The following is a 27,999-nucleotide window of genomic DNA, read 5'->3' as shown; positions in this document are numbered from 1 at the left end:
CGTGAGTGTCCCTTGTCAGTAAAACTAATACATATGTATGCAATGATTATATAAATTTGTCCTTTCAGTAATAAGCATTCTGCACGTTGTTCAACATAAATATTTATTGACTAAGATTTCTATAGTTCTCAGGAATAATTCGAAGTAGAATGATAACCTTGGCATTAAGTTAGCCAGTGACCTTTCGTGTGGCAAATGAACACAGTTCTCACTGACATATTCCAAGGAACTTAACTCAAAATGAAGTTTCTCTTCATGGATTTGGTTTTCTACGTTCTCCTCTGGTTTTCAATGATTACTGAGGGAAAAATGTTTTCATTTTCGCAATTTTTTAACTCAGTCCCAAACTGTTACGCAACCTTTCACGTGAAACATGACAATTTGGACGAAAGTAACTTAGTTTTCCATAAATTGCACTTCTCCCTTCCCGTACTGATTAAATCGTTAAGCTTATCGAAGCCACCACAGCTTCCGAAATACCAAAGATATGCTGGGTCCAGGCATAATTCGGGATGCTGCATGGCCGAATATGTACTTGATCCTGATCATATTTTGGGAAAGATAAAGGCAAAAATAATTCTACAGTTGATGGAGTTTGGAACATCGCGAAGGAGTGTTTCAACCCTGCTGAAATTTCTGATACTCGTTATCCCACCGGTTTCAACTCCTTGGTATATCAGAATTTTGACAACAGACGTGATTGACGCGAGTATCCAAGCATTCCTTGTAAGGGATGAGGTACAAGAGGAAGAAATTGGTGGGAGCACGAATCAACTAATGTATTTCAGTACCAAGTCCCCCTTAAGGAACAAGATTGTTCTGGACGTCCAAACTGCCGACCTTCCTGAAATTCTGGACAAACTTGTCCACCAAGAAAAGAGGTCAGTTTACAATTTTGTCCACTCGGCGGATTTAGACGCCTTCACGAAAAATTCAATGACACTTTTATCCACCAAGTCTGAGACACCGGTCGCATCCGGTCCTCTTGTAGCTGCTCACCTGAGGAAATTGTCAGATCAAGAAATCTTCGACTTTGCGCATTTTTCCCGTGCTTCAACCGCCTTGAAAACATTCAGTTTGATGCAGATCTTGGCTTTCGTCCTGTTAGAAGACATCGTTAAGCGGGGTGACTTCAACTCTTCGCCTAATTGGAGGGACGGATTTACTTTTTCTACCCCTCGACTTTCCGCCTTGAATAAGTACGTCGAATCTGGAAATGTCTTCGTGGTCTGGTACGATTCACTGGAGTACAATTTTTTGACCTGTGACGCGGTTCAAACGAGGATCAAGTATGACTTTTACCACTCACCGTTTGACACGTGGAGCTGGATTTGCATGATTGCGAGCCTCCTAGCAATTTGGGTGGGAGTATCAAGGCCATTTAGGGCTTACCGGGTGCTACACAATTTGCTAGATCTTATCGGGGTAACAGTAGAAAAACCTATTTTAATCGCGGGAACGTTATCCAGAAGGCAAGTAGCCCTAATCTGTGTCTGGATTTGGGCCGGAATTATTTTAAATACTGGTTGGAAAGCGAATTTTACGACGGAAATGATAACCCCGATAAGTCCGACGTCTCCATTAACGGCATTCTGGGATCTTAGCAATTTCACATTTTACAGCCCCGTACCACAGGCTCAGTACTATTTGATTGAAAATCCTGGAATGGGATACCCGTTTACGCAGGCGTATTCAATATTTCAGAACTTGATAAATTCCAAAGTTCCCAAAATTTTAGAATTAGCCAAGAATGCGCTTACGTTGTCCAATGACGAAGGATATGTTAACTTGGTCCCGCTCGCGTACAAATTTCCCGCCTACTTTTGGGGTAATATGACCACCCCTTCTTGCAAGGGGAAGGCCTATATGGATAAGGCTGAACGAATTGACGACATCCTCCCCTTTGCGAATCGGCTAGGTGGGCGGAAAACCGGGTTAAGTTTTACGAAAGGGAAGAAACCGCTGTCATTTTGTATGAATGGATGGATCTGGTCGATTGGGGGTGACTCGAGACTGGCGGAAGGTCTAGTTGAGCGGCAAAGTGGGCTTTTAGCTGCGGGGATTTATAGTTATTGGATTGGATTCTACACGAGGTTTAAGCCGGTCAAGTTGTTTCAGCATTTTGACGAGAGCGAAAATGGCAATTATATGAATGTTTTGAGTAATAAAGATGAACCAAAGGCGTTAGGATTGGATTCTAACATTTTATCGGTGAAAATTCTTTTTAGTGGGATGTGCGCATTTTGTGTGGGCGTTGCTGTTATGGAATGGTGTTATTTTAGATTGGGAAAGCGGCCAACCAAGTATAAATTTCCGTATGTCTATACCAAGTAATATAATTCGTGCTACACTACTACAAATTGTACCTGTTTAGGTTTGTATGTGTACAGAAAACGATAGCAATTATAAAAGAAACTATAAAACTCAACAATCCTTTCAATTTACTTGTTGTATGGGACTAAATTTAAACTCAATTTATTTGTTTGTGTTTCACGAATGGATGAATGAATTAAATGAATGAATTACAGTGTGATTCAAAATAAATTTGTTACCAAAAAAGATAAATGTCCCCGGTTTTGCGTTAAGGGGTTCATGTCAAAGTCAGCAGAATTATTTACAACAACGTTAGTTATGTTGCTCTCCGTATTCGACAATTCCATGTGACCGTCAAAATACGGCGGTTTCTTGTCTTAGGTTAGTTGTGACTGCATAATCCAAATGTTCACCAAATAAATTCCGCTTATAAAGAAAAATAAAAATTCAATAAAATTTCACATTTACCTACATGGTGGCCATAAAGTTTCTTAAGAGTCAAAATGTTTTCAAATCCGTTCCTGAAACTTTGTTGTTGTTATGTTCTCGGTACTATTTTTTTCTGAAAATGTCCCCCAGACGTTAGTCTTCATTTGTGGAAAAAATTATTAAAATAACCCAACGTTTGGATGAATGACACAAAACCCACCGAAATTTGGGTTGCCTGAAATATTGTTAAGTTGTGGAGGAACCGGAAGTAAATATGGGACCAAATTGATCCAGGACGACTCACAAGACTCCTACACATCATTTGGAATGCGCTTTTAAAAATAATGTGCCGAAAATCTGGTACTTCGAGAATAAAGTGTTAAGCAGTCCTAAATCAAACAGATCGATTTAATGGACTAAGGTAGAAAATCTGTCGTTCCACTATGCAACATCATGCAAAAACTAGTGAGTTGGGTCACATAGCTTTCTGGAAGTTCCCTACAAACCACTTTTGGGACAAAACTTTCAGCATCGACTTGGTTTCTGGCGATTTTTTCGAGATAAACGGCTGCTTGACTGCACTTGAAAAGGGGCTAGAATTTTGTGTACGCACAAGACCTGAATACATGGTCATCCTGTGGCAAATCCTCACTATACAAGGTACTAAATTGTGGATAGAAACGAGGTTCACGAGACAAGGATTCCAAAAAAAGGACTACATGTAACGGGTTACGGTGGGCGCTGCTCTCGAGGGGTGATGGAATTGGACATCAGTTTTGCTGGTCAGTATGTGGACGGACCGTTTTGCAGCGACCACATCTTCCCTATCCATTAAGATACTATGGAGACTAAGCAATTTTTTCCAAATTCGAAAGAGCTTCCATATTGACATGGTGGAACACCAGCCCACACTTCAAATATTACCATTTTCTTTTTCGAGTGACGTTCGTTTACCATACTGGCGAAGGTGTGTGATTCGAAAGAAGTCCGGACATGAACCAAATAAAAACGTTATGGTCCTACTTCAATTTCAAAGCGTTCGACAAACCAGCTCCAAGTTATAGTGCTTCCCAGTTTCGACTTTTTCAAACCACTGAAAAAAATTATCAAAGCAGTTTTGGAAAATCCATCAGAAATTTTCAGGGCAAAACTTCAGAACCTGTAAATTCGTCTGGAGGACGCACAAATTACTTGTGCAGAACATGCTATAAACGATTTGGTTAATAAAATTTTTTCCTTACGAAAATAACACTCGTTAAAAACAATGCTTTGTCTCATCAGAAACTTTATGGCCACGATGTAAATTGATTGATATATAATATATTAAACTTAACATCTAGCTAAATATAGAAAAAAATTTCGAAAGTCAGAATTTGAGTAATATTTGATAAGTTGCATATACTTAATTATTTCTAATTCATCTATTAAATAATCTAAAATTTTTATCGAGCTATATCAATATTGCTGAAATATGGACTGGTCACTGAATGAAAGTGTCAAGATTCCCCCTGTTGGTTCAACCAGTTAACAGTTAATTTTTCTTATGCAAGAAGCATAAAAATTGGCAAATTGGATCAGCTTTCTAAAACCGAAAACAGAATTTGATTATCTCTTTTCGTTAGAAAATGACAGCACAAAATTTAGAGGAAGTGGAAAAATTAATTTGCCACTCATGCGAAAAAGTGATTTTCTCGGTTCGGCAAAAGGATCGTAACCACTTTATCCGTGAAGGGATGCACCGGACAAAATTAATCATACACTCTACAGATATAAGGATCGCGAAAATGCAAAATATAAAATTTTGCCTTCTCTACCTGTCCTCCAGCAGACCAAAACCCTAACGAAAAACGTGGAAAAACTTTTACAGAAAACCGCAACAGATCCCTGAGGGTTGCACCTAGACAACTAAAAATTTCAAAAACCTATCTCTACAAGATCAAAGCCACTAAGATGGACTTCAAAAATTACAACACTAAAACCGCACCAAAATACACAGAAGATAAAAATGGCAGAACTAAAATAAATTGTCGAAAACTTGTTGAGAAAATGTTAAAATCGATTGTAAGAAGTTTGTCGTCATGGACGATGAAAACTACTGTCCCGTAGACCTCGAAGCATCAATCGTGTAAAGTTCTACTCATATAGAAGTAAAAATGACGTTTGTTCGAATTATAAATTCAAAACCAAGCAAAATTTCCAATGAAATCCATAAAATGGCTGGCGATGGACAAAAATGGGAACGTCTCAAATCCACTCGCTTCCACGAAGAATATAAACTTTGCCCATTATTTCAAGGAATATGTCGTCGAAAGACTGATCCCCTCTATCAGAAAAAAACGTGTTTTATTTTGGTTTGACATGGGTACGTTGTAGAATGCCAAAATAGTGTCAGGGTACCATCGAGGGAAAAAACTGAATTCGTCGAGAAAAAAGGCAACGCTCCAAACGTACCTCAGCGTCCACCCATTGAAAGATTTTGGGCATTAATTGAGAAACAATATACTCAGAAAAAAAGGACACCACATAATTTCAAAAAATTTCTGCGGGTTATGGAGAAGGTCATCATAGAAGTTGATGAAACGAGTGGCGAAGCGCTCATGAGAGGTGTGTGACAAAGTGTTCTCTCCACCGGTAGTGAAGGTGTACTTGGACCAATGAAGTATCGGAAAACCTCGGTCTGGTCATCGTTAGTATTGCACAAAAGTTTCATTAAATTTGATTCATGCATTCATTTTTGGGAGGTAAAGATTACTTGACACTTTCATTCAGTGACCAGTCCATATATAGAGTAAACCAATGAACTTTGGCAGTCAGAATCGATAATCCTTCAAAAAAAAACCTACGTTTTAGGGAAGAGCGAACCTAGTGGTAACTTAATTGTGCTAAATATTTAATACGCTTATTTCAATATGGTAATTTAATTTGGCAAATTGTCGATACATATTCCACGTCAGTTTTTTTCAATTTTAAACCCTTTAATCCAATATTCCCTAGATTTTTAGCAAGGAACGAGAGGAAATTAAAATCATATGTAAAGTTTATCGATGAAATTGGATTTGAATTCATCAGTTTGAATTGGCCATTCGGCTTATTTTTAGTGCCGAGTTGGATAAAATCCTACATACATCGCTGTCCAAGTTATGTACAACGTATACTCACAGATTTATTCATACGAGTTTCAATAGATCAGAAATCTACAGGAAATTCGCAAACGGCACGATTTTTAAACGCTCAGGTTTGCCGGAGATATTTGCATAAGAAACGTCGTCAGTCTTCACGTTAAATTCCAATATTTTTCGGGCAACTTTGCGCATTGGGAGATCGGGTTATTTGCAAATTTGATACATACTAATTGAATTCATGATCGGTGGAAACTGAACTGAAACAGTGCAACCGAGCTGAATCCTAGTTTTTTAGTTAAAAACAACATCTGTTAGAACTGAATGATTCGGACTCGGTTAGGACGAATACTTAATCCGAAAGTGGAATAACCGACTCTACTCCACTTAAAACAGACTTCTTTAAACATAAGCGTAACATTCTCGACAGCCAAAAAACGTAGAATGGATCAAACCGCCATGTTCGACACTTTTAAGAAGTACTCTCGATGGATGCAGCATTTCACGTCGCCCCCCGTTAAGTGGTCCGCTAAGAAGAAAAGATTCGAATATCGGGCGGGAGGATTCAAATATTACTTGTGGTGCTTCCACACCTTTGTTGGTCTCGGAATTTGCACTGCGGGTGGAGTAGTGGTCATATTTTTGTCGCAAATGTTCACATTTTATAAGCAGCTCCCTCTCGCGTTTTTATTCCTCTTTGTTGGCCAGTTTTCCACAGCTTTTGCCGGGTTCGCGATAAATGTGGGACTCATTTTGTACGGAGCGGATTTTGTCAAGGGGTGGAATACTTTGGTTAGGATGGAAGGAAATTTGCAAAACCAAGGTAATCTTCATATTTAGGATTAAATATGAATTACTGATGGCGAATATAATTTGAATGGACATATATAGAAAAGGATAATTATTGGGCAACGTTTGCACATTTTTAACAGGGTTGGGCAAAATATATGAGTTTCAAAATACAAAATGAAAATACATTAGTGTGAACCTTCAAAATACAATTACAAAATACAAAATACTCGAATCTTATCAAAATACAAAATACTTTTGCCCAAAATCGTCGAAACCTAAAAATGCAAAATACAAAATACCCGGCTAGTTTCAAAATACAAAATGCAAAATACTTTGATCTGAACCATGGGCCTCAAAATACAAAATAGTATTTTGTATTTTGTAATTTGTATTTTGTATTTCAAATAGTATTTTGGCCAACCCTGATTTTTAATCACTTGTCGGCTCTGGGAATTTATTTTTAAATTCTGCACGACAAACTTGTAAAGCTTGTCGTAGCAAATTTTTTGATACATTCAGATTTCGACAGTTTTAGAAGGACGAGGTCAGAAATTGAATAAGCCTTGAGAACAATTAGAATTTGTCGAAATTGGCTTAAAAATTCGGTGCCGTTCTATCAATCAACTTGTTAAGTACGAATTGGTCGTCCAGAATTTTAAAATAAATTCCCAAAGGCGAGCTATGATTTTGCTACTTCTACGATTTTAGTGGTGTCTTGTCGAGTCTTGTCTTAAACTTGACAAACTTTTTATACAGGTTTTGACCATCGTGACTCTTTCACACCTCATCGAAACTATCTCTGGATTACGATGACCCTCTTCATCTGGGCCTTGACCACGTATCCCTCCATCTTCTCTTTGTCAGCCATTTTCTTCCGGTTGGATCCATACTACCACATCTTATCCATGCTTAAAATAACTTATCTTCCCGCTCATATCTTCAGATTCTACCTTATCTGCACCGCACCCGCCGAACTGTGCAGATTCCTCGCGTTTACGATCACCGTTTCCATTAGCACGTTTCAAATGTTGCGGTCTTCACTGGTTCTCCTAATCCAGCAGCACGCAAGCCCCTTCAGCGTCATGGTCTCGCGAATGAGCGGGAATCCGGTAGAATCGCGGTATCGCCACGTGCAAATCGTGCTAATTAGTATGGAATCGCTGATCGGCTTTATTTGCCTGATTTCGCAAGGTTTAGGATTAGCGAATGGTATTCTGAGTAATTTTGTAAGCTTGAAATTTTACGGGACCCTGCCCGTCTGGTTGTACGTCATATTTCCCTGTATTGCGATTATGATACTGATTCTTGCGAATGTCATGTTCAACTATTTGCACAATGTGCCCGATTACTCGGATAAGCTGTTGCGGAATTTGGATTACTATACGATTTCGCAGCCGAAAGAGGGCGTGAAGAAGACGAGGAAGGAGCTTAGATCGCTTAAAGTGCTGACCTTATCCCCGATCCTGGCGGGGCATAAGTTTCTGATTTATAAGAGAAGTACGAAAATGACGTATTTCGTGGTTATGGTGACGCACACGATTAATTTGTTGCTCACAGTTCCGCAGGATTTGATTGAGAGTGCGGCACACATGTTTTAATTTAGGTGTGAGTCGAGCATGTTACTGAGCAATCTAGTGAGACATCTTTATAGTAAAATGCTACATTACATGTGTAATCTGAATTTAAAGGGTCAATTAATTTAGGTTACTTTGTACAATGTAACTGTCAACACGATTATTTTTTTCTTCCTGTATTTATTAGTAGCATATATTTTAAGTACTAGTTTCTATTAGTTTGAAGTCCAAAAGCACTAGCATGTTTACATGCATACATATACTGCTAAATAATAAAATAGAAAGTAAGTATGGTTAAAATCATATGAAACAGTACTTATTTTATTTATTTAGCAAATAAATAATAACGCACAGCTACATATGTGTACATACATATATGTAAATATGTAGCGAATTATTATTCAATTCTACACATGCACATGTATTGATTTTGCAGATATGTAAATATGGGTACACCGAACACTTGTACGTTATTAACATGCGCATATTTTTTGCATTCATGCAAAAAATTTGCTTGTTAATTATTTATCATGATAATCCTGAGTATGGAAACAATTTATAATTATATTTACATTCATACTCATCTTCACAAATACTACGTATGTACGTATGTAGTAAGTAAGTATCATCCATGCAGACGAGTATGTTTCTGTTAGAACTTCAAAGTGGGCAAGAACTTTGATCCTTTTTTACTTATTTCGCAGTAATCCTTCTTAAGCATGTATTAAGAAGAGCAGATTCGTCTTCCCAGATGTGTATGTGAATTGTACACGGGATAAATCTCCATAAATAATTATACATCAATCTTGTGGTATGTATCCACACTCTTAGAAACTTAGTATTGAAAAAACCTAGCGGTATTGATACGTGACTCTACCGCCTTGGTATTAAACAGTTATACCATATTGGTATAGAACCGGTATTGAAATTATACCTCATGGTAATGATTTTAATACTAATTGGTATTAAAGTTTTTACCACGTAGTATTGATTCAATACCGGATCAATACCACGCGGTAGAGTCACATATCAATACCAACGGTTATTGATTTTTTTAAGAGTACACCCTAAATATTTTGCTAAGCCAATTTGCCAAGTGAATTGCCCCCAAACGCGATTTGTAATACTTACCTATCTAAAATGTAAGTGTATGACGTGATTTATTCCTGCCAAAATTATTAGTGAATTTGCTCCCCATTATTTAGTGTGCAGGGCAGCTTAATCTACCAACATATTGAACCCACACACCATTTCCAAGTAAGGATTAAGCCAGATTTCGTAGAAATTACATACGTATTAAAGACAGCAAGTATATTATCTTGGTGGACAGTGCAAATTTCGCAGTGATGAATAACACGTTATATTTTTTCCTCCTAATATTTTTAGGAGGTTGGATACAATTTTATAAATTAGTAAGTCGAATAAACAAATTCGTAATGTGTCTCATTTTTTTAAGTACAGAATTACAAGACAAACATAAATTTTAAGTGTACTTTAAATATCAAATAATACTTGAATTTTAAGCTGTCGGTTTTTCATTTTTTCACAACAATCACGCGATTTTATGTAGTTCAACAAGCGTTCCTTCAAGATCGCTTTATCTGGATAGGTGTTTTATTATTTCAGGTTAAAGGAGCGGATCCACATGACGAAGAGTCATTTAGAAGGAATGTGAATGATGTTTTTGAACGAGTGAGAAAAAATCGTTTTCAGCATAGTTTTTACAAAAATATTTCTGAATTTTATGTACTGAAGAAAATAATTTCATTTCTTGTCAAGTTGACCACGCAGTTGTCAAACATTCCAACGAAGGATGACCTCACTGCCGAGATTGGAGCTATGGAAGCAAGATTCACAAAGAAATTGGAAGACCTGAAAATTAGTGTTAAAAACATGGAAGCTAGCATCAACGAAAAATTGGAAGGTTTGCAAATTGGTGTTAGAAATCTGGAAGTATTCGAAGAGTTGCGTATGGATGTGGATCACAGAGAAAAATTGAAGAAGGGAAGAACCCGAAGGTCAACAGATGTGCGTAATCACTTCACTCACATTAATAAAATTGTATACTTTTATTTCGGCTAAGTGCTTGTGTATTAATCATCGAACTGAAATAAAGTTATTTTTTTAAATTTCAGACTCTTGACGCTGTGGCCTCCGACTACCGATTGGGCATATTAGCATCACAAGTGCGAAAGGTACGGATTTTTTATTGGCACACGTTGGTCATACATATACAAAATTTGTATATAATCGGGCGCAAATATATTTAAGATAACTCAGCTAACTAAATATTGTAAGCTAGACAGGCTTAAGTGGTGATTGTAATAAGGTTAATTCGTTGTTGGGTCTGAAATTTTGTGGTATAGGAAACTTCCATCTGATGCATGTGACGTCATTTTTGCATGTGACGTCACATGCTGCAAAAGATTGACGTCAATACGATATAGTTTTGCATTGGAATGTAGCATATGTATGATTAAACTATTTTTTACACCTTACAGTCTGCTTATAATGAAACCTGCAAATTTGTGGAGCTACTTCTGAACGTGCAGAGTGACCAGATTGTAGCTTTGGAAGAGATTCGGAATGCAGGTGCAAATGTGTCTCAAGGCGTTGCTAACATAATAACTGAAGTGGACAGTTTGAAGTACTACATCAACAATGTACGAGAGTAAAGAGCTTAACCATATTTGAGTAAAGTTTGTTAATTGTTAGTACACACATTTCGTAATCTAAAACCTAAATTTTTAACAGTCCTTCCCGGACTTTTACAAGATAAAGTCCTGCAGTGACGACTCCAGTCTCTCTGATTCAACGTTTCGTAATCAACAAGTACATAATTTCATTAGTACATGTTGTGGTAAATTTTAATTTTAATTACTTAGTTACAAACAAAAACATATCCAGGTAATCTGTGACAAGGAGTGGGTAATAATTCAAAGACGGGGTACACCCACACCGCCAGGGAAAGAGAGAACTAATTTTGAAAGAATTTGGGAAGTGTATGAAAATGGTTTTGGCAGCCTTAGCGGAGACTTCTGGCTAGGTTAGATCTTGCATAAATTTCATAATTATAAAAAATCCCGTAGCTTACATTATATAGAGTTAATATGCGAACTAATGTAGGGTTGAAAACCATTAATAGTCTTACGGAAGAAGGATTTACACAGCTTCGGGTGGATCTCGAGGACTGGAATAGGACAAAAGCGTACGCGATGTACGACGTTTTTAAAGTCGCGAATTCCACTGAGAAGTACAACCTAACAGTAGCCGGATACACTGGAACTGCTGGTGAGTGATTTCAGGCCTGAAATATTTTAGCTTATTGGTTTTTGCAATAAAAAGTATCCAATCTGCAATCAGTCCAGTCAATGTGTGGTCCATATGAAATGAATTAATGCACAAACCATTACAAACTAATTACGTAGAGCCAGGAAGAACATGTAATTTTGAAGACGTTGGTCGTAATTCAAAGAAGGGGCACACACTCCAACACCACAATTACATCTGCTTTCCATTGCTTATTTTTCAGGGGATGCATTAGATTACCATAATGGGCAACAGTTCACCACAATTGACAATGATAACGATAAATCCGTAAACAAAAGTTGCGCCGCAATATACAAGGGTGGCTGGTGGTATCAAACCTGCCACAAGGTGTGATTCATAGCTAACATACATTATACAGTGCCAGTATCAGCACCTGAAATTACTAATACTATTTGTAGGCCGCCCTGAACTCCATATATAACAACTCGAGTGCAGTAGAGAAACCAGGGGTAGGGGTGATCTGATCCGTTTGGAAGGATCTCAAGTATTCCTTAAAAAAGGTTGAAATGAAGATTCGCAAACCAGTTCGACTTATCTAATTCAATGCGAACACATTACAAAGAACTTAATCAAACAAAACATTCATACTTCCGCGAAATGTAAACTTGTGGAATGATCTGGGAAGACTTTTGAATAAACTTGATTTTGATTTTAAAAATTTTGTGAACAAGATACGACTCTTGGAGATGTGGAAAGTTCGCAAATTAATTTTCGGGCCAATTTTTTTGCGAAAATTTGAAATTTTATTTGTTGTCTAACGTCTCTAAAGATGTGAACACGTAATGAGTAGGTATTGTCTTCGTAGAGTTACATACAGAATTACAGGCGAATTATCTCGTACCTAACAGAATGTTTTTCAAAAGCCAGTGTCAAGGTTAATTTTGAAGCGAAGCATACATTTTAACAACATTCATCACCTGTCACCTGAGCTGCATTACACTCTCTAGGAAATTTGATGAAATCATCCTTGCATGTGTTAATTCATGAGCTTTCAAATTTTTGGTCTCCAAGGGATGCTGAAATAGGCCAACATATGCCATAATGTTTGACTTTGCTAGTGTCAGAAAATTAGCAGCGTGAATTTGTCAGGAAAGTTTTGGGACAAAACAAGATTAAGCAAAAACCTATTCATTTATAAAATCCTCGATGCTTAGGATAAACCTTATTTCTCCTACGACACCAGATAATGCATATAAATATGTACAGGTGCCTTTTTATAATGATTTATTGTAAACGTATTGTTAATCTTTAACATATGTAAATCTCCCCCAACACACGCTACTGATATCCTTAAATTAGACTTCTGACCTAGCTTCCATTGTGTTTTGCAGGCAATTCATTAGATTACCATAATGGACAACAGTTTAGCACAATCGATAATGACAACGATAAATCCGTTAACAGTAGCTGTGCCGTCTTGTACCGCAGTGCCTGGTGGTATAAAGTGTGTAGCATGGTACTCTTTAACACCAATTAAATCATTAGCAAATTACTTGGCAAAAGTCATTTATGTATCTTTGTAGGCCGATCTGAACTCCATATATCATAATTCGAGTACCGTGGAAAAATCCGGGTTAGGATTGGTCTGGAACCACTGGAAGGGTTCCAACTACTCCTTAATGAAGGTTGAAATGAAAATTCGAAAGCCGGTCCGACTTTTCTGACTCGTTGTGGCCAGGTTACAAGGAAGCTACTTTATAAAAAATTTCGTACTTTCTAGAGAAGTATGTGGAACGCTCGTAGAGGGAATATGTATTAAACTTTATATTTATGTTTTGCTGTACGAAGCTTTCAAGAAATAAATATATTAGGTGTACCTTCAAAGGTCAATGAATATTCATAAATTTTGGAGATGAAAAATTGTAAATTGTGGGGGTATTTATTGATGCTAGCATCGCAAAATGATTTGAAAAAAATTACTAGATTAAGGTTGCAAGATGAATTTTTTGCGAAATTATGCCCTTGGTTATTTTGTAGCCATAAGACCGCATTGTCTTCTTGAGAATTAATAAATAATTTCAGATGAATTATTCCAGATCTACTAATGAAAATTTCGCAAATTTTGATTTCCGGACATATCAGAAGGCAGTTTAAAGCCTGTAAACAAATTGATGATCGATTACGCCTATTATTTTCATAAATTGTCACATGTATAGATGCATGACATTCAATTCTTAACGTTTAGGCGAAACCATCTTTTCACGTACGAATGCTTGATCCTTCTATTGGTTGGACTATTGACGCAAATATATAAACACTTGCTTTCTTGCATTGCTATGTATTTGACTGCGAAAAATGTGAATAAATACGTTTGATACACAGATATTCCATCTGAATACTAATATGTATTGCAAGTGATTCATTATGTGCACATAATGAACAACCATTCAGCACAATTGACAATGACAACGATAAATCCGAAAACACTAATTGTGCCGCGACGTACCGCAGTGGTTGGTGGTATGGGAAATGCTCACACGTACGTGTAAACGTAAATATCGATTAATCCGTGGAAATTGTGCACCGAAATTTATTTTTGCTCCTTAAAGGCCGACCTGAACTCCATATATTTTATTCCGAGTGCCACGAAAAAAACTGCGGTAGGCATAGTGTGGATCCACTGGGGTCATAGCTGGTCCTTAAAAAGGGTTGAAATGAAGATCCGCAAGCCAGCCCGACTTATCTAAGCTCATTACCACCATGATGATTTGACTATAAACAACTTAATGTAGAAGCAAACAACATTTTAACACAATATTTTTCGAAAAAGATCAAAAAATGGACTGTTTAAATTTTTCAAAAAGCTAATATTTCAGCCATATGTACTTTTGCCGGATTAGAAAGAATTTTGTAAATTTTGAAAATATTTTCAACTTTTTGTTATTTTACAACGTGTTAATATTTGGGGTATTCTTTAGAAGTTTATATGCTCGCAGTGCGACATAATTTTGAAAAGCATTGAGAACTCAACGATAGGGTTAGAAGATACGCAATTAAATCAACATTTTTTGGCGAACTGATGACCTTTGATTATTTTCTAATGATGCGAACTCGTAAAATACCCTTATGATCATCTTGAAAATTAATAAAGAATTTCAGGTGAAATATTTTCAAATGAAGTGAATGTCTCGGTTTTTGTTTGTAATTTTCATACCCAACAAAATGCAATATAAAGCAAGTTTCGACGTTAATTTCAACCCAGGTGACCTGGGTTGAAATTCATTACCTATCATATTCAAGACATGCATTCTCGATATTTAGGCTAAAATTTCTTTCAACTTAGGCAAAATTCATAACCTTTCATACTTAAGGCGCCTACCGTCACGTTGAAACTAAGTATCCTTCGCTTAACATGTATTTATATATGCTAACAAAAACAGTAATATTTGCAATAATGGCTGTTTTTCAAAATTTTAGTGTTAAAAAACGATGTACAATTGGCAGTCCACGTGATTAGTTTTTGTACATCAAAATTTGAAGTAAAAAAATATTCACTTACAGTGTATCAAACAATTGAGTACACGGTACAACGGCTCCTCATTTAACTGTTAACAATTTTCTCCACATCAATTAGTAATATACAGAAAGGTTACTATATAATGGCAAATTTAATGCTGAATCCAATTCTGAAAAGCATTTTTCGATATATCAGTCCGTTTGTCCAGAAATAAATTGACAACCCAAAAATGTGTAAATATGAAGTCAAAAAAATGAGTACACGGTAGGATATTTATGTGTTTTATAATTAACAACTTTAACCTAATAGGGTGTTTAGCCACATTTAGCTTCAATAACACCTTAAATTCGTCTGGGCATGAATTCCGACAACTTTTTTGTCAAATCTGGGTATATATCCTCCCATGCTCTTGGAATAATGGTCTTCAAGTTATAGTTGGTAGATAAAGTCCTATTGGAAATTTTATGTTCGAGTTCGGACCACAAATGTTAATTGGGAATTAAGTTCGGTAACTGAGCTGCCAAGGGAAGCATTTTAATCTTCTTCTCTTGAAACCACTTGGCCCCCATCTTCGCATATGTTTGGGGTCCGAGTTTTTTTGAATAGTAATCACCCCCAATTCTCAGGTTTTTAGGGGATGAGATCAGATTTTCTTTTAAAATGTCCAGAATGACCTCCTGAGTCATAATTCCGTCGACAAAGTGCAATTTTCCAACAATGTTCCACGCCAAGGACCCTAAGCCATTATGGAACCACCTACATGTTTTGCTGCCTTATGGATGCATTCCGGATTTAGTGCTTTATTCATCTTTTTCAACGCATGAACAACTCAATCTGCTCCAAACATCTTGCACCAGCTTTCCTCGGTCCACAGGACATGTTTCCAATCGTTAATTGTCCATGCGCTGTGATTTCTAGCCCATTTCAGGCATCGACGTTGATTACGCTTTGAAACGAGGGTTTCTTCCTATTCACTAGGGTATTAAAAATTTTTTCTGGCAAGCTATCCCTCACGGTTTGTGGATTAATGGAAAGGCCTAACTCTTGTTTAACTTCTGCCGAAGTTTTTGGCGCAGATATCCCACTGCTTAAAATCACCTATTTGATGATTCGTCGCTACACACGAGAGACGATTTTACTTTTTTGACCTATTCCTGTACAATGTACCACCTAGCGAGTGCCCTTCAATTTGGTGATAATTTTGGTATTGTACGACTTATCATTCTTTGATTTTTCACTAATCTTATCATGGCAAAGTATTTGCCGAGGAAGAGAAATAGTTTTTTCATTCAAATTGACAAAGCTAACGACTAGCCATTTTCGCGAAGGCCTGTCATCTAGATTATTGAAATACGTAGTGAAAGTTCTTTTATTAGCTATAATAAACTGTAATTAATTACAATTTTAACTTATTCAAGCCTGGAGGTCAAGAAACTGAAAATCTTTAAATTAAAGTTGCACCGTACACTCAATTTTTTGATGTGGGGTTTTATTTTTCCCGGCCAAATCTCAAAATCCACGCTGAAATAATTGGTTGGCATGAAATTTGCAACGAAATTTAGATTCGGCATTAAATTCTGGATAACATATGCATATTTCATTGTCAAACTTTCAAAAACAAATAATTTATTCCATGCTGAGTGAAGAGGCGCTGTACCGTGTACTCAATTGTTTGATACACTGTATGCATAAAATGCTTTATGTTCAGGGGAACCCTTACATACATTCCGTAAGCACTCAAATATACATAAACGTCCCATCCTTAAATGCTATATTTTATGCATTAATATTATGCTCATATGTATAAATAAGTTAGCATAATTATCACTGACTTTTGTTCTGTATTTTGCAGGCGATTCATTCAGTTCCCATGATGGACAACAGTTCAGTACGATTGACAATGACAACGATAAATCCGAAAACAGTACTTGCGCCGGGTTTTACCGGAGTGGCTGGTGGTACCGGAAATGCTCGAATGTACGTGGATACCAGTTAAGCCAGTGCCAATTGCTTCACCAAAATTGCTTGTTGCTCCTTAATGTAGGCCGACCTGAACTCCATCTATCAAAATTCGAGCACAGTAGGGAAATCTGGGATAGGATTGACCTGGATCCACTGGAAGGGTAACAACTACTCCTTAAAGAGGGTTGAAATGAAGGTTCGGAAACCAGCTCTACTTATCTAGCCCATGGTGACCCAGACTTAAGTAAACTTACGGACTACTTACTCAATTTTCAGTTATGATTTTGCTTTACAAAGCTTTCAACAAATAAATATTTGGGGTGAACTATTGAGCTGTGTATGTATACTGAACTTGAAAAAATGTAAATTGTGGGAGCATTTATTAAGGGTTTGGTTATGTTCGTATCACATAAGAATAGTAATGTTATGTTGAAAAATAGTGAATTGGATGCTAGCCTTGGAAGTTGGACAATGCATGTCGTATGTACCTGTATTTTTTTGCGAACTTATGTATGAACTTTGTATATTTTCTAATGATCTACTAAATAAGTACATAGTGAATTCCCATATTTATTGATCGATTACATCAATATCAGAGGACATTTTAACTTGAAATATTTATTGTTGCAAGCTTTCGATATTCATACAGAATTTCTTCATCAGGCAAAAATATATTTTTAAACTAAAATTCATGTTCATATACGTCTTCTCCTTCAAGTTTTGTTTGATATCATATAATTACATACATGGTTACACTTATAAATTTTTATGTTAACTTTGAGAGTTATTGTGTGTATTTCCCTTATTGTCATCTTAAGAATTGAAGAATTTCAAGTGAATTATTTCAGACTTCAGACCTAATAAAAATATCTGTCGAGCTCTGGTGTAACTGGCCTGAACATTTGACGCCCTTGCTCGAATCCCTATATACCCTCAATTGTATTGAATCATCACCGACCGGAGTGTATATATACGTAATAATGCATATTTTCGAGTCTCCCGTTTGAACTGGGGAAAAAGCTTATGAGTGGGGATATCTAGTGGTCAAGACATCTTGCCCTTCCCATGTTAATTGTATTATGGGGTGTAAAAGGCACCTCCGGGGGTGGGGGTCATAATTTCCCGAAAATCGATCATGTTTTATGTACGGCCCCATACTAATAGTATGTGAAGGATATGACGGGTGATGGGACGGGGGACACACGATATTAGATATACGTTGGATACATGAATGAAGGATGAGACACATGGTGTGACCCTAAATACAACCTCGTTGAGTTCAACACCTGGATAATTCATGCTTTGTGAGATATGAAACAGATTGAATTCGTGTTCACTGGCAGCATCAACAATAAAAAGGTAGCACGTAACATCCAATGTACCCTTCGTAGTAAGCATATTTCACAAAGCGAAGAAAAACAGTGATCAACATTGACACTAATATTTTTAAAATATTTGTCTGTCTTCCCACAATATTTGTTAAAATTAAATACAAGCAATTTCTAACAATGAGAAGGTGTGAGTTTGGTTGAAATTTTGAAATTGAGTGGTCCATAACAATAAGTAGAAGTAACGTTTCTTGAGGGAGTTTTTGTGATGGTTGGAATTTGTGAAAATATTTGGGTTTAAAATTGAACAACGCAGAGGGGTCATTCTTGTAAAACCTGAAGTCGAATATTTTTATAAATTCCAACCATCGCACAAACTGCCTTAAGAAACGTTGGTTGTTTTGAGTTGGACCACATAATTTCAAAATTGTGTAAGGTCATACTTCACACCATAATGAAATACATGGCTCCTTGAACTAAATAACTACTGGAGATTTAAAAATATATAGGAAAATTTTGACAGCAACCGACTAGTTTCGTAAGGAAAGATGGAAGAATCTCATGAAATACCTGTGGAACTATTGGCACTGAATAATCCGATCGTAAGCTGGATAAATCGTTTGCAATTTTTGTTCTCACAATGCGATGGTGTTAAGTGAAAAACTCTGAGAAATTTGAAGTTAAAGCCAATATTTCACTTTCAGATTTTGACTAAAATACTAAAACAGAGTTCCATCAAGTTGACGAGGTGTCGATTAGTTTGCAAACTTTGGAATGAAATGGTCCTCACCCTTAAAAATACAACACTCGCCTTAAAATTTCATAAAATTGATGAAATGGGTGACAATTTTTTCGAAAGGTGCTCCACATTTGATGGCCGACTTGCAAAATGGGTTAACGTTAAGACGAGTTTCAATCCAGCTAACCGAAGAAGCCATGAGAAGAGTGACCCCGTAACCCCCAACTTGAGCCGGCTTTGCGAATTATTTAATACTAATATCCAAATTTTGAAGGTTGACGTCGCTCACGAAATCACTGTAACATCAATTCATCACGTTTTGCGTCAAAATTTATGTCCGAATTTGAAAAAGTTGCTGATTTTTTGGACCAAGCGGATGCTTTTCAGGGATCGGGAGGACGATTTCACAACGGAGCGACCCGTTCTGTCCGCAGCGCTAAATCCAAGACCGACTTTGACCAGTTTTGTTTTCTGGCATCAACAAGTGACCCCCTTTTTCACCAATTTGATTCATCTGGTAGTCAACGCGTCACAGAATTTGAAGCAGATCGCTCTGCCGTGGGGCGTATTTCCAGATTTCGCAAATTCCAAGTCTCTCACCTCCTTAACGATCAATATGTGTTGGCTTCGAGTCAATCACATCAATCGCGCCGACATCGGTGCTGAACTTTCGCGGATGATCCGCCAAGTGGGGGACCAACTTGTCACGTTGAAGTTTTCGAATTTCTTCAAGTTAAGAATAAGAGGTGGGAGCTATGATGAGAACGAGTTAAACATAATGGGCTTCCGGTTGCCAAGAAGGATGTCAAAATTGCAAGAATTTGAAAACCCGATAACCGAAATTATTCAGTGTGACGAGCTTTTTCAAAATATCGAAGCCATGCCAGCCCTGGAGACGCTGGTTATGGGAAAAATAATTACAAGATTGAGAAGCTTGGACACAATTTTGCAGACTATTTGCAATGGGAATACAGTTTTGGCAAGTGTGCGGTTTCTGGAGCTGAGCGGGGTGCATGATCCTAAAGTATTGGATCGACTGACGAACGCGTTTCCGAGCGTGGAGAAATTGAGCGTGGAAATTCTTTGGTGCAGGAGCACGTGCCATCGCCGTCGGTTCACCTGTGGCACGATTCAACCCGTGTTGAATCGAGTTGGGGTGGATTTGGGCGGGGTGCTCACAACCTGTTCAGGCTGGAGGAGGTTAAAAGCATAGATGCGCGTTTGAGCGAGACACTGACACTTTGTCCACCGACACTCGGACAAAGTCGGTGGCACTGACACTTTGTCCACCGACACTCGGACAAAGTCGGTGGCACTGACACTTTGTCCACTGACACTCGGCCACAGTGAGCGACACTGACACTGTGTCCACTGACACTCAGTGTCAGTGGCTGACACTGACACTGTGGACGACACCCAGTGTCGGACACCCATATATATGGACACTGTGTCCTGTGACTCGGACACAATCAGTGGCACTGACACTTTGTCCACTGACACCGACACTGTGTCCACAGACACTCGACCACAATAAGTGACACTGACACTGTGTCCACTGACACTCGACCACAATGAGTGACACTGACACAGTGTCCACTGACACTCGACCACAATGAGTGACACTGACACAGTGTCCACTGACACTCAAAAAAATTCTTGACACTGACACTGTGGACGACACCCAGTGTCCGACACTGAGGAGGACAACCCTTCACCGACAGAATGACCGATCTTGATGCCCTTTGGATATGTTGTAGTCCTAGGTGAGTCTAGCAAAAGTGAAGAAGGATTTCATTCCATGGCCCCATTTGCGCCCGCCACACCCACGTTTCAAAGAGGAATCCCATGCCAAACTGGTCGCATTAAAAAATTCACCAAAAATCCATTTTTAATGATAATTTGATAATTTTTGCACCTTTTTGATCCCAGATAGTTGTTTTATCGTATCCGACATGAATTTCAATTTTTTGAATTTTTTGAGTATTTTCGAAAATTTCGTGGATTTCGAAAAAATCAAAATTTCGAAAAAGTTGAGTTTGCTATTGGATATGATAAAGCAACTATCTAAGGTCACAAAAATGCTTAAATTGTGAAAATCCAACCAAAATTGAATTTTTGGTGGTTTTTTTAATGAACCAAAACAGGGTATTTTTGCACCTTTGAGTGGGTGTGGCGGGCGCAAATGGGGCCATGGAATGAAATCCTTCTTCACTTTTGCTAGACTCACCTAGGACTACAATATATCCAAAGGGCATCAAGATCGGTCATTCTGTCGGTGAAGGGTTATCCTCCTGAGTGTCGGCGCATCTATGGTTAAAAGATTTGTGGTTGAGCCTGCCAACATGTGACCAGGAAGTGGGAACAATTATTCAAGCACTATTGGAAGGCAGGGAGTTGTATGCGTGTGAGTAAAAGATATTCATATTTATTTTTTTTATAATTGTTGCATGAAAGAAGGGTTAAAATTTCTAATTTTTCGCACGAATAGATTGTTTAATTTAATTATTTCATACATATTAATTAAATTTGTTATTCACACTAATTTGGTTAAAATCTGTGACCCTACGCTGGGAGATCTACGCCATAAATTACTAGCGTACAAGCCCGTCTCCCGCCGGGCGAGAGTGGATTTCGATTTTAAAATACCACTCAATATTTTTGTATTATTTATTCGCTAAAACTCACTGATGCTAACGGAAGTGAATTTGTAGCGAATATTGCTCAGGCAAGTAATAATCAGAATCAGGACGCAATATTCCGATAACACCATGGGGCACATGATCCAGTGACACCATGATCTTCTCATATTTACTTTTTTAAATTTCGATTTTTGAATTTAGGCACCTTGCGAAACTTAATTTTCTCCAGTTTTACTTCCGTTTCGGAAAATTAATTTCACTTCCGTTGCAGACAAACATTTCCAGCTTTTATAAATTATTCAATGATAAAGCTGTTCCTATTTATGTATGTAATTAGCATCAATTATAGACACATAGATTGGACGAATGCAATACCTGCGCTAGCTAATAACTGCAGAAACAAATATAACAAACCTTTATGACGCGTTTACCCAAGGGTGAAAATATACTTCATACTTATCTATGACACTTACCGCTGGACAAAGTTATCATTTTATCCCGTTAAATATAATTTTTTCGCGGGAAAACGGGTTTAGAATTGGTTTGTTTACAGTTCTGTATTTACAGACTTTCGAAAAGTTATCATTTTTCCCTAATAATCCCCTTGGCGGAAGTGGGTATAGAGTTGTACAATATTTTGTTCGAATGTTCGAATGTTTCCAATGTTCCAATGTTTCCAATGTTCCAATGTTCCAATGTTCCAATGTTTCCAATGTTCCAATGTTTCCCATGTTCCAATGTTTGTCTGAAATCATGTATCTTTTATGCATATTCAGAGCTTTGTGCGAAACAAATGCAATTGATTTTCTTTATGTCGTCCGTCTGAATTTCAGGGCTGAAAACGATTTATGTGGCCACGTGTGGTGGAAATTTTCCACACCGTGACTTTACCCAGGACGAGCTCGATCTGTGGAAACAACTGCATGTGGCGATGGCTGGAATGGATTCCGTCTATGTTTCAAATCTTTGTGTAAGTTGCAATCAGGCTTCCTCACTTGGCTGGTCTTGAACGGCCAAAAAGGGGGCAGTAAAATCATGTTTCCAAAAATCGGCCAAAAAATGATACCTGCTTTTTATGATAAAAATATTACTTTAAAATAATATTTAATATTTTGACAAAAGTAAAAACACGAAATTTTTCTGTTTGACAAGTCGCTTGTTTGCTCCAAATTCTGTTCTAAATGAATGGAGCAAACACATGTTTAGTCAAACGGATTTCACTCTTGTTTTGTAAAATCGGAAAATTTCGCGTTTTTACTTTACCAAAATATTAAAAAATATTTTAAAGTAATATTTTGATCAAAAAAAGCATATGGTTGTAATGACGGTGTAGAACTCCAACCACGACACTCCTTCCCCGAACTACTTTTACTCAAGGGTTACTCAAGAATAGTGCTGCTTTTTTTGCTCATCAAACTATTATGAATATGTTCATGGTGCATATATGTGCACAAAAGTGCTTTAAAATGAACTAAAATGTATAAAAATACATCGATTAAGCTGATAAGAAGAGATACTACAATTTTATCTTATTGTTAGATAAAACGCCAAGTAGCGATATAAAAAGGCATATATTGTTTCGGTGAAAGGTGACGGCGATAAAAATCAAGTTGAGCCAAATTTTGACTAATTAGAAATTAACTAACTAATTTTACCGTTAGATTTAGAATTACAAAACGATCACTAAAGGTTACGTTGTTTACGTTTAGGATGAGCTTGCAATCATTGCAATGCAATAGCTCTTGAGTAACCATATTGAGCAAAAGTCGTTGGGAGAGGACCTACCAAGCTAGTAGTTCCACACCGCAGTTGACTTGGTGTATGGTTCATTTAAATTTTACTTCTTTTGTGTCTCAACTTTCCTTGTTTCAAATTTCGAAACCTTGTCGCCTCGTCTCCTTGGTTTTTTACAAGATGAGGATGTAAAAATCGATTAGTTTAGGTTCACAAAATTTGGGAGTCATGCTTTTAATTTGTGTACTTCCTTCATAAGAAAATAGAAATATGCAAAATACTTAAACATAAAAATTAAATATTTCCGGAGAGAAGAAAAAATTGAAAATTCTAACCTCTCAATGTCTTAAAAACGTAAGGAGATGAACATATTTCAAAATCGGTATTTGAATAGATACATATGTACATGGAAGCAGGGAAAGTTGAGACACAAAAATACAAAGTTATGTATAAACCCGAATGCACTGGAACATTGAGTAGTTCGTGAAAATGATTGATCGAAAATGATTGAAAACAGTTGATCAAATGTGCAATGCTTCATTATCTGTTTTAAAGCTCACCAAAAATACAAGAGAAACTATGAAGGATTTCATGACGTCGAATGGGATAACCTGTCGAAGTTTCATACATTTGTACATGTGAAAACGAATAGATAAACTTTTGTTTTTTTTTGAATATCGATTATTATTATTTTCATACATAGTTCAAGACTTTATTCAGGGTGTGGAGTACAAATATTTTTCATTTGTGTTTGACGTACATATATTTATAAATGACTAAATGCTGAATATGTATCTAAATTCTACCTTAGTTCAAGTTACTATTAGTTAAAATCCGTAAAGCTTGTGTAATGTTTGTTTGGGAAAACTTGATTTTGTTGATATTGTTTATAATAAATACAAGCCGTAACCTTATATACCTTGGCATATGTACATACTTGCATTTTCATATGTACTATAAATACTCTATTTATGGACGGGGCTAAAATCAAAAACTGGGTGTCACAGTCTAGGCTATAATTAGAGACCCGGCTAAATTTTGTCCCGCGATAAGTTTGGAATATTATAAAATCACTTTTTGTCATGATTAAATGTATTCTCGGTCAAATGAAATTAAAAGTTTTGTCAATTTTGACCTAATTCATGGATATACAAGAATTTTTATGGATGACCTATGAACGGGACAAAGACGATAAGACGGACCCGGCTATAGTTAGAGACCCGGCTAAAATTTTGAAATCTTGGTCTCTAGACTCGGCTATATTTAGGGACCGGCTATAATTAGAATAGGGCTATAAATAGAGGTTTTACGGTATTTACACTGCTTAATATAAAATAATTGTAACTAGTATAAATGAATATTTTATTTTACACGTAAAAATTTCCTTTGGTAGCACACTGTTGTCCTCACCGAGATTACGTATGGAGGGCTCACGGTAATGAATAAATATCAAGCTACAAACTAGAATTGCTTCACCAATCGGTTTGTTACTCCTTGCAGGCCGACCTGAACTCGGTATATAATAATTCGAGCACCGTGGAAAGATTTGGATAGGAAGGGTTAGGATTGACCTGGAATCGCTAGAAGGGTAATAACTATTCCTTAAGCAAGGTCGAAATGAAGATCCGCAAGCCAGTTTTATTTACCTAAATAATTCGCTCTAAGTCATCAATGAATTTGTAAAAAAAACTTTAATTTTGCAATTCATTCTTCACAACTGTATTTCGTTGCTTGTTGAGTTGTACCATCCTAGAATCAGCGAATTCGTTGATTACTTCGGAATAAATCAAGATTTTGTACTTGCCGAAATTATGAAGGGTTGGTTCACTATAATATCTGGGTACTTTTCATATTTAATTCAGATACCTCACGTCTCGGAAATTAAATTAAAATGTTTTTCTTGCATAATTTATTAGCGTGTGAGAATATTTCTAGCGTAATTGATTCTCAGATGATACATTCATTATGTTAGATTAATAAAGAATGACATGCCTGATTAATTAATTTGATTGACGACACGCCTGATCACCTGACTGATAAAGTGTAAAGCATTTCAACGAAAAGTCGCCGCCTGCTTAATTATTCGAATTGTGGATATTAAGTGATGCGCATCTCGAATTCATTAGTAAACAAATTGCCTGATAAAATATCGAAATATTCCGCGAAAACACATTGCCATGGATTACTCAGGTAAATTAACGGAATTGTGGATAATTAAATTAGGTATGTGAATCACTAATCTTTTGAAGATAATCAACAACATGACTGGGCTACATAAACAAACCACTTGATGTGGGGAGATCGCTGCAGGCATTTGACGTGTCCTAGTTTTCATTGAATTTGGACAGATTTTATCAGGTGATGGATCTCATTACTCAAAGTAATTGATTCACTTTGACACTTGTAATGAATAATCTACATACGTCAGATGGAATGACGCGAATCAATTTGCTTTAATTCAACCTCAAATTCTTGTCTAATTTACATATTTACGGAAATGCAATTTAGCGTTGGACCACTTGAAAGTTTGGGAGCGTATTTAAGGCGGCGTACCGTGCCACAAAAGGCATAAGCTTGCTACCAGCGTCTGAAGCAAGATAAAAATACAAATCCATTAAAATGCTGAAATTTCTACTTTTCGGGAGCTTAGTGCTTCTCTCCTGCGCCAAACGGGACAATCCACGAACCACGGGGCGAGGGTAAGAATATCAAAAACGTTGGCGAAACTATGTATGTATACGGGCAGTATTAGTAAAATGTTTTTTTTCTAGATTTTGGACCATTGTCTCAAGAAATTTTAGAAATTCATCCAATGATGACATTTCTGGGGACGGTTAGCGGGAAACGAATATACTAAGAAGCAATTCCTGTGAGAAGTTCATAAATAATTTATTCAAAGGCATAAATTTTATAATATAATTTATGTAAATGAGGGCCCATAAATTTTATAATATAATTTATGTAAATGAGGGCCCATAAATTTTATTAATTGTGAATTAGTGTTAATATGTACATATAAAATTTGCGATGGGGATGGAGCTTCTGCGGGTGGATTCCGTGACGGAAATTTCCTTCATTAATGAACGAACGACGGGTAATGGTATGTTTGTTAGGATAATAATATTTCCGTGCGCAATTATTTTATGAAGGTTAAATAAGGAACGTGCATGTATTACGTCATAAAAAGCGGAAAGTTTTAAACCATTCAGCCACTCTTTCGCATTTGCAACCCGCTTCAAAACGGGTGAGGTTATCAAGTCATAAGACCCATTGTGGGTTCGATTTACAGATGCTTTACTCCCGGAAAAGGGGGAAGAAAATCCTGAAAATTATTCCGAAATGTTCGAAAATTCAGGGAAACGTTCCAAATTTGTGAAAGAAATGATGGGTATTTTTACTTCAAAATATTCGAAAATGCCTGCATACTTTTAAACTTTCAGAAAAAATTCTTCAAATTTCCTAGAATTCGAACCCGTGCGACCCACCGACTTTTTTAACAATGCGATGATGTTAAGTGAAACCCTCCGATTTGGTTGAAATTTTGAAATTATGTGGTCCATGTCAATACAACCAACGTTTCTTCAGGCAGTTTAAAAAATAATGAAAATAATATTTAAAGATAAAGTTGAAAAATATGCGATTTTTAGCAGTGGGGGAGAATTTTGGTTGAGTTTGCTTTCCCCGCTTGGTAAAAGTCGCACATTTTTCAACTTTAACCTCAAATATTTTGAAAAATTCTGACCATCGCACAAACTGTCTGAAGAAATGTTGGTTGTATTGACTTGGCCCACACGATTTCAAAATTTCAACCAAATCGGAGGGTTACACTTCACACCATCGCATTTTTAAGACGCAATACATGAACCTTCCCATAACCATTTTATTATATGTAATTACTTCTTATTTACCCGTTTCTAGATCATATTTGGACGGACGGTTACGTCTTTGTCTAGGTTGAGATGGAACCAGGGTTCCGCACCCGTCAGTGTGCCGGGTTTGGGTTTGTACAATTATCAAAGTATCGGGGTCACCTTGATAAAAAGCAACAACAGACTTGCCGTCGGCATGCCGGTTACTACTGCCCGGAATTACTTGTGCTACATTTAAGGCTCCCGGAACGAAGGAACAGGGTTTATTTAAAATGGGTGAAATTAATAAGTTGTATGATGTATTTAGGGTAAAGTCTACATGTCCTTGAAAATAGTAAAATATTTGGAAAATAATAAAACCATATTGATTGATCAATGTAATTACTGAAAGAAAATTAAAATATATGTAGCATGCCCCCCAAGATTAACTTGGAATGTGAATCATGACGATTTCGACCTCGGATTCGGATTTTTTAAGAACCTTCGGTACATCGTAGGTGGTAATGTGATCATACCCTTCAATTTGTATTTCTAAGGAACTCAAAATTAAAAAAAAATCGCACGCTTTGGTTCGTATCACGAAAACTGACCATGCGCCCCCTAATATTATTTCAGATTCTTTTTTGTACACACAAGTTCGGAATTTTAAGCCATTTTTGTGAGTGTCACATTTCATGCCACTCCATTGCAGCGGAATGTTTTTTTTGTGGCATG

General features: G+C 36.9%; 2 protein-coding genes and 1 long non-coding RNA gene across 5 annotated transcripts; all 3 read left to right on the top strand.

The window, feature by feature from the left end:
- The first annotated feature begins 9,438 nt into the window (after window positions 1–9,438).
- Window positions 9,439–17,865, top strand: LOC110856522 (fibrinogen-like protein 1). The gene is made up of 11 exons (XM_035857203.1): window positions 9,439–9,484; window positions 9,854–9,919; window positions 10,007–10,255; window positions 10,363–10,422; window positions 10,729–10,890; window positions 10,982–11,059; window positions 11,135–11,273; window positions 11,354–11,518; window positions 16,723–16,743; window positions 16,867–16,991; window positions 17,059–17,865. Exons 3-11 carry the CDS (start codon window positions 10,067–10,069, stop codon window positions 17,197–17,199), a joined length of 1,080 nt encoding a protein of 359 aa, XP_035713096.1. The 5' UTR covers window positions 9,439–9,484; window positions 9,854–9,919; window positions 10,007–10,066; the 3' UTR covers window positions 17,200–17,865.
- A 343-nt stretch (window positions 17,866–18,208) lies between these two features.
- LOC118437860 lies at window positions 18,209–24,330 on the top strand. 3 transcript variants are annotated; one of them, XM_035857253.1, is made up of 7 exons: window positions 18,209–18,492; window positions 18,814–18,906; window positions 19,009–19,086; window positions 19,164–20,243; window positions 21,377–21,447; window positions 22,516–22,652; window positions 23,972–24,330. In XM_035857253.1, the coding sequence occupies exons 3-7, from the start codon at window positions 19,079–19,081 to the stop codon at window positions 24,056–24,058; spliced, it is 1,383 nt and encodes a 460-aa protein (XP_035713146.1). In that variant the 5' UTR covers window positions 18,209–18,492; window positions 18,814–18,906; window positions 19,009–19,078; the 3' UTR covers window positions 24,059–24,330. The 3 variants fall into 3 exon arrangements, 2 of the variants coding, with proteins under 2 accessions (XP_035713146.1, XP_035713145.1); XR_004836428.1 differs by having other exon boundaries at window positions 19,009–20,243; window positions 21,364–21,447; XM_035857252.1 differs by having other exon boundaries at window positions 19,009–20,243.
- A 1,610-nt stretch (window positions 24,331–25,940) lies between these two features.
- On the top strand, window positions 25,941–27,695 carry LOC118437809. The gene is made up of 3 exons (XR_004836368.1): window positions 25,941–26,115; window positions 26,188–26,516; window positions 27,335–27,695. It is a non-coding gene; the product is annotated as an uncharacterized LOC118437809 (long non-coding RNA).
- Window positions 27,696–27,999: the final 304 nt, after the last annotated feature.

This window comes from Folsomia candida, unplaced genomic scaffold, assembly GCF_002217175.1.
Source record: "Folsomia candida strain VU population unplaced genomic scaffold, ASM221717v1 Fcan01_Sc016, whole genome shotgun sequence".
Classification (NCBI taxonomy): Eukaryota; Metazoa; Arthropoda; class Collembola; order Entomobryomorpha; family Isotomidae; genus Folsomia; species Folsomia candida.
The sequence above is the reverse complement of the archived record's forward strand: the minus strand, read 5'-3'. Positions and strand labels throughout refer to the sequence as shown.

Coding starts and splice junctions, on each gene's coding strand:
- LOC110856522 (XM_035857203.1), top strand. CDS start 10,067: ATGGAAGCAAGATTCACAAAGAAATTGGAAGACCTGAAAATTAGTGTT. Junction 11,519..16,722: donor CGGATACACTGGAACTGCTG/GTGAGTGATTTC, acceptor CTTTATGTTCAG/GGGAACCCTTACATACATTC. Junction 16,744..16,866: donor GGAACCCTTACATACATTCC/GTAAGCACTCAA, acceptor TGTATTTTGCAG/GCGATTCATTCAGTTCCCAT.
- LOC118437860 (XM_035857252.1), top strand. CDS start 18,853: ATGGAAGAATCTCATGAAATACCTGTGGAACTATTGGCACTGAATAAT. Junction 20,244..21,376: donor ACCTGTTCAGGCTGGAGGAG/GTTAAAAGCATA, acceptor TTTGTGGTTGAG/CCTGCCAACATGTGACCAGG. Junction 21,448..22,515: donor AGGCAGGGAGTTGTATGCGT/GTGAGTAAAAGA, acceptor TCTGAATTTCAG/GGCTGAAAACGATTTATGTG.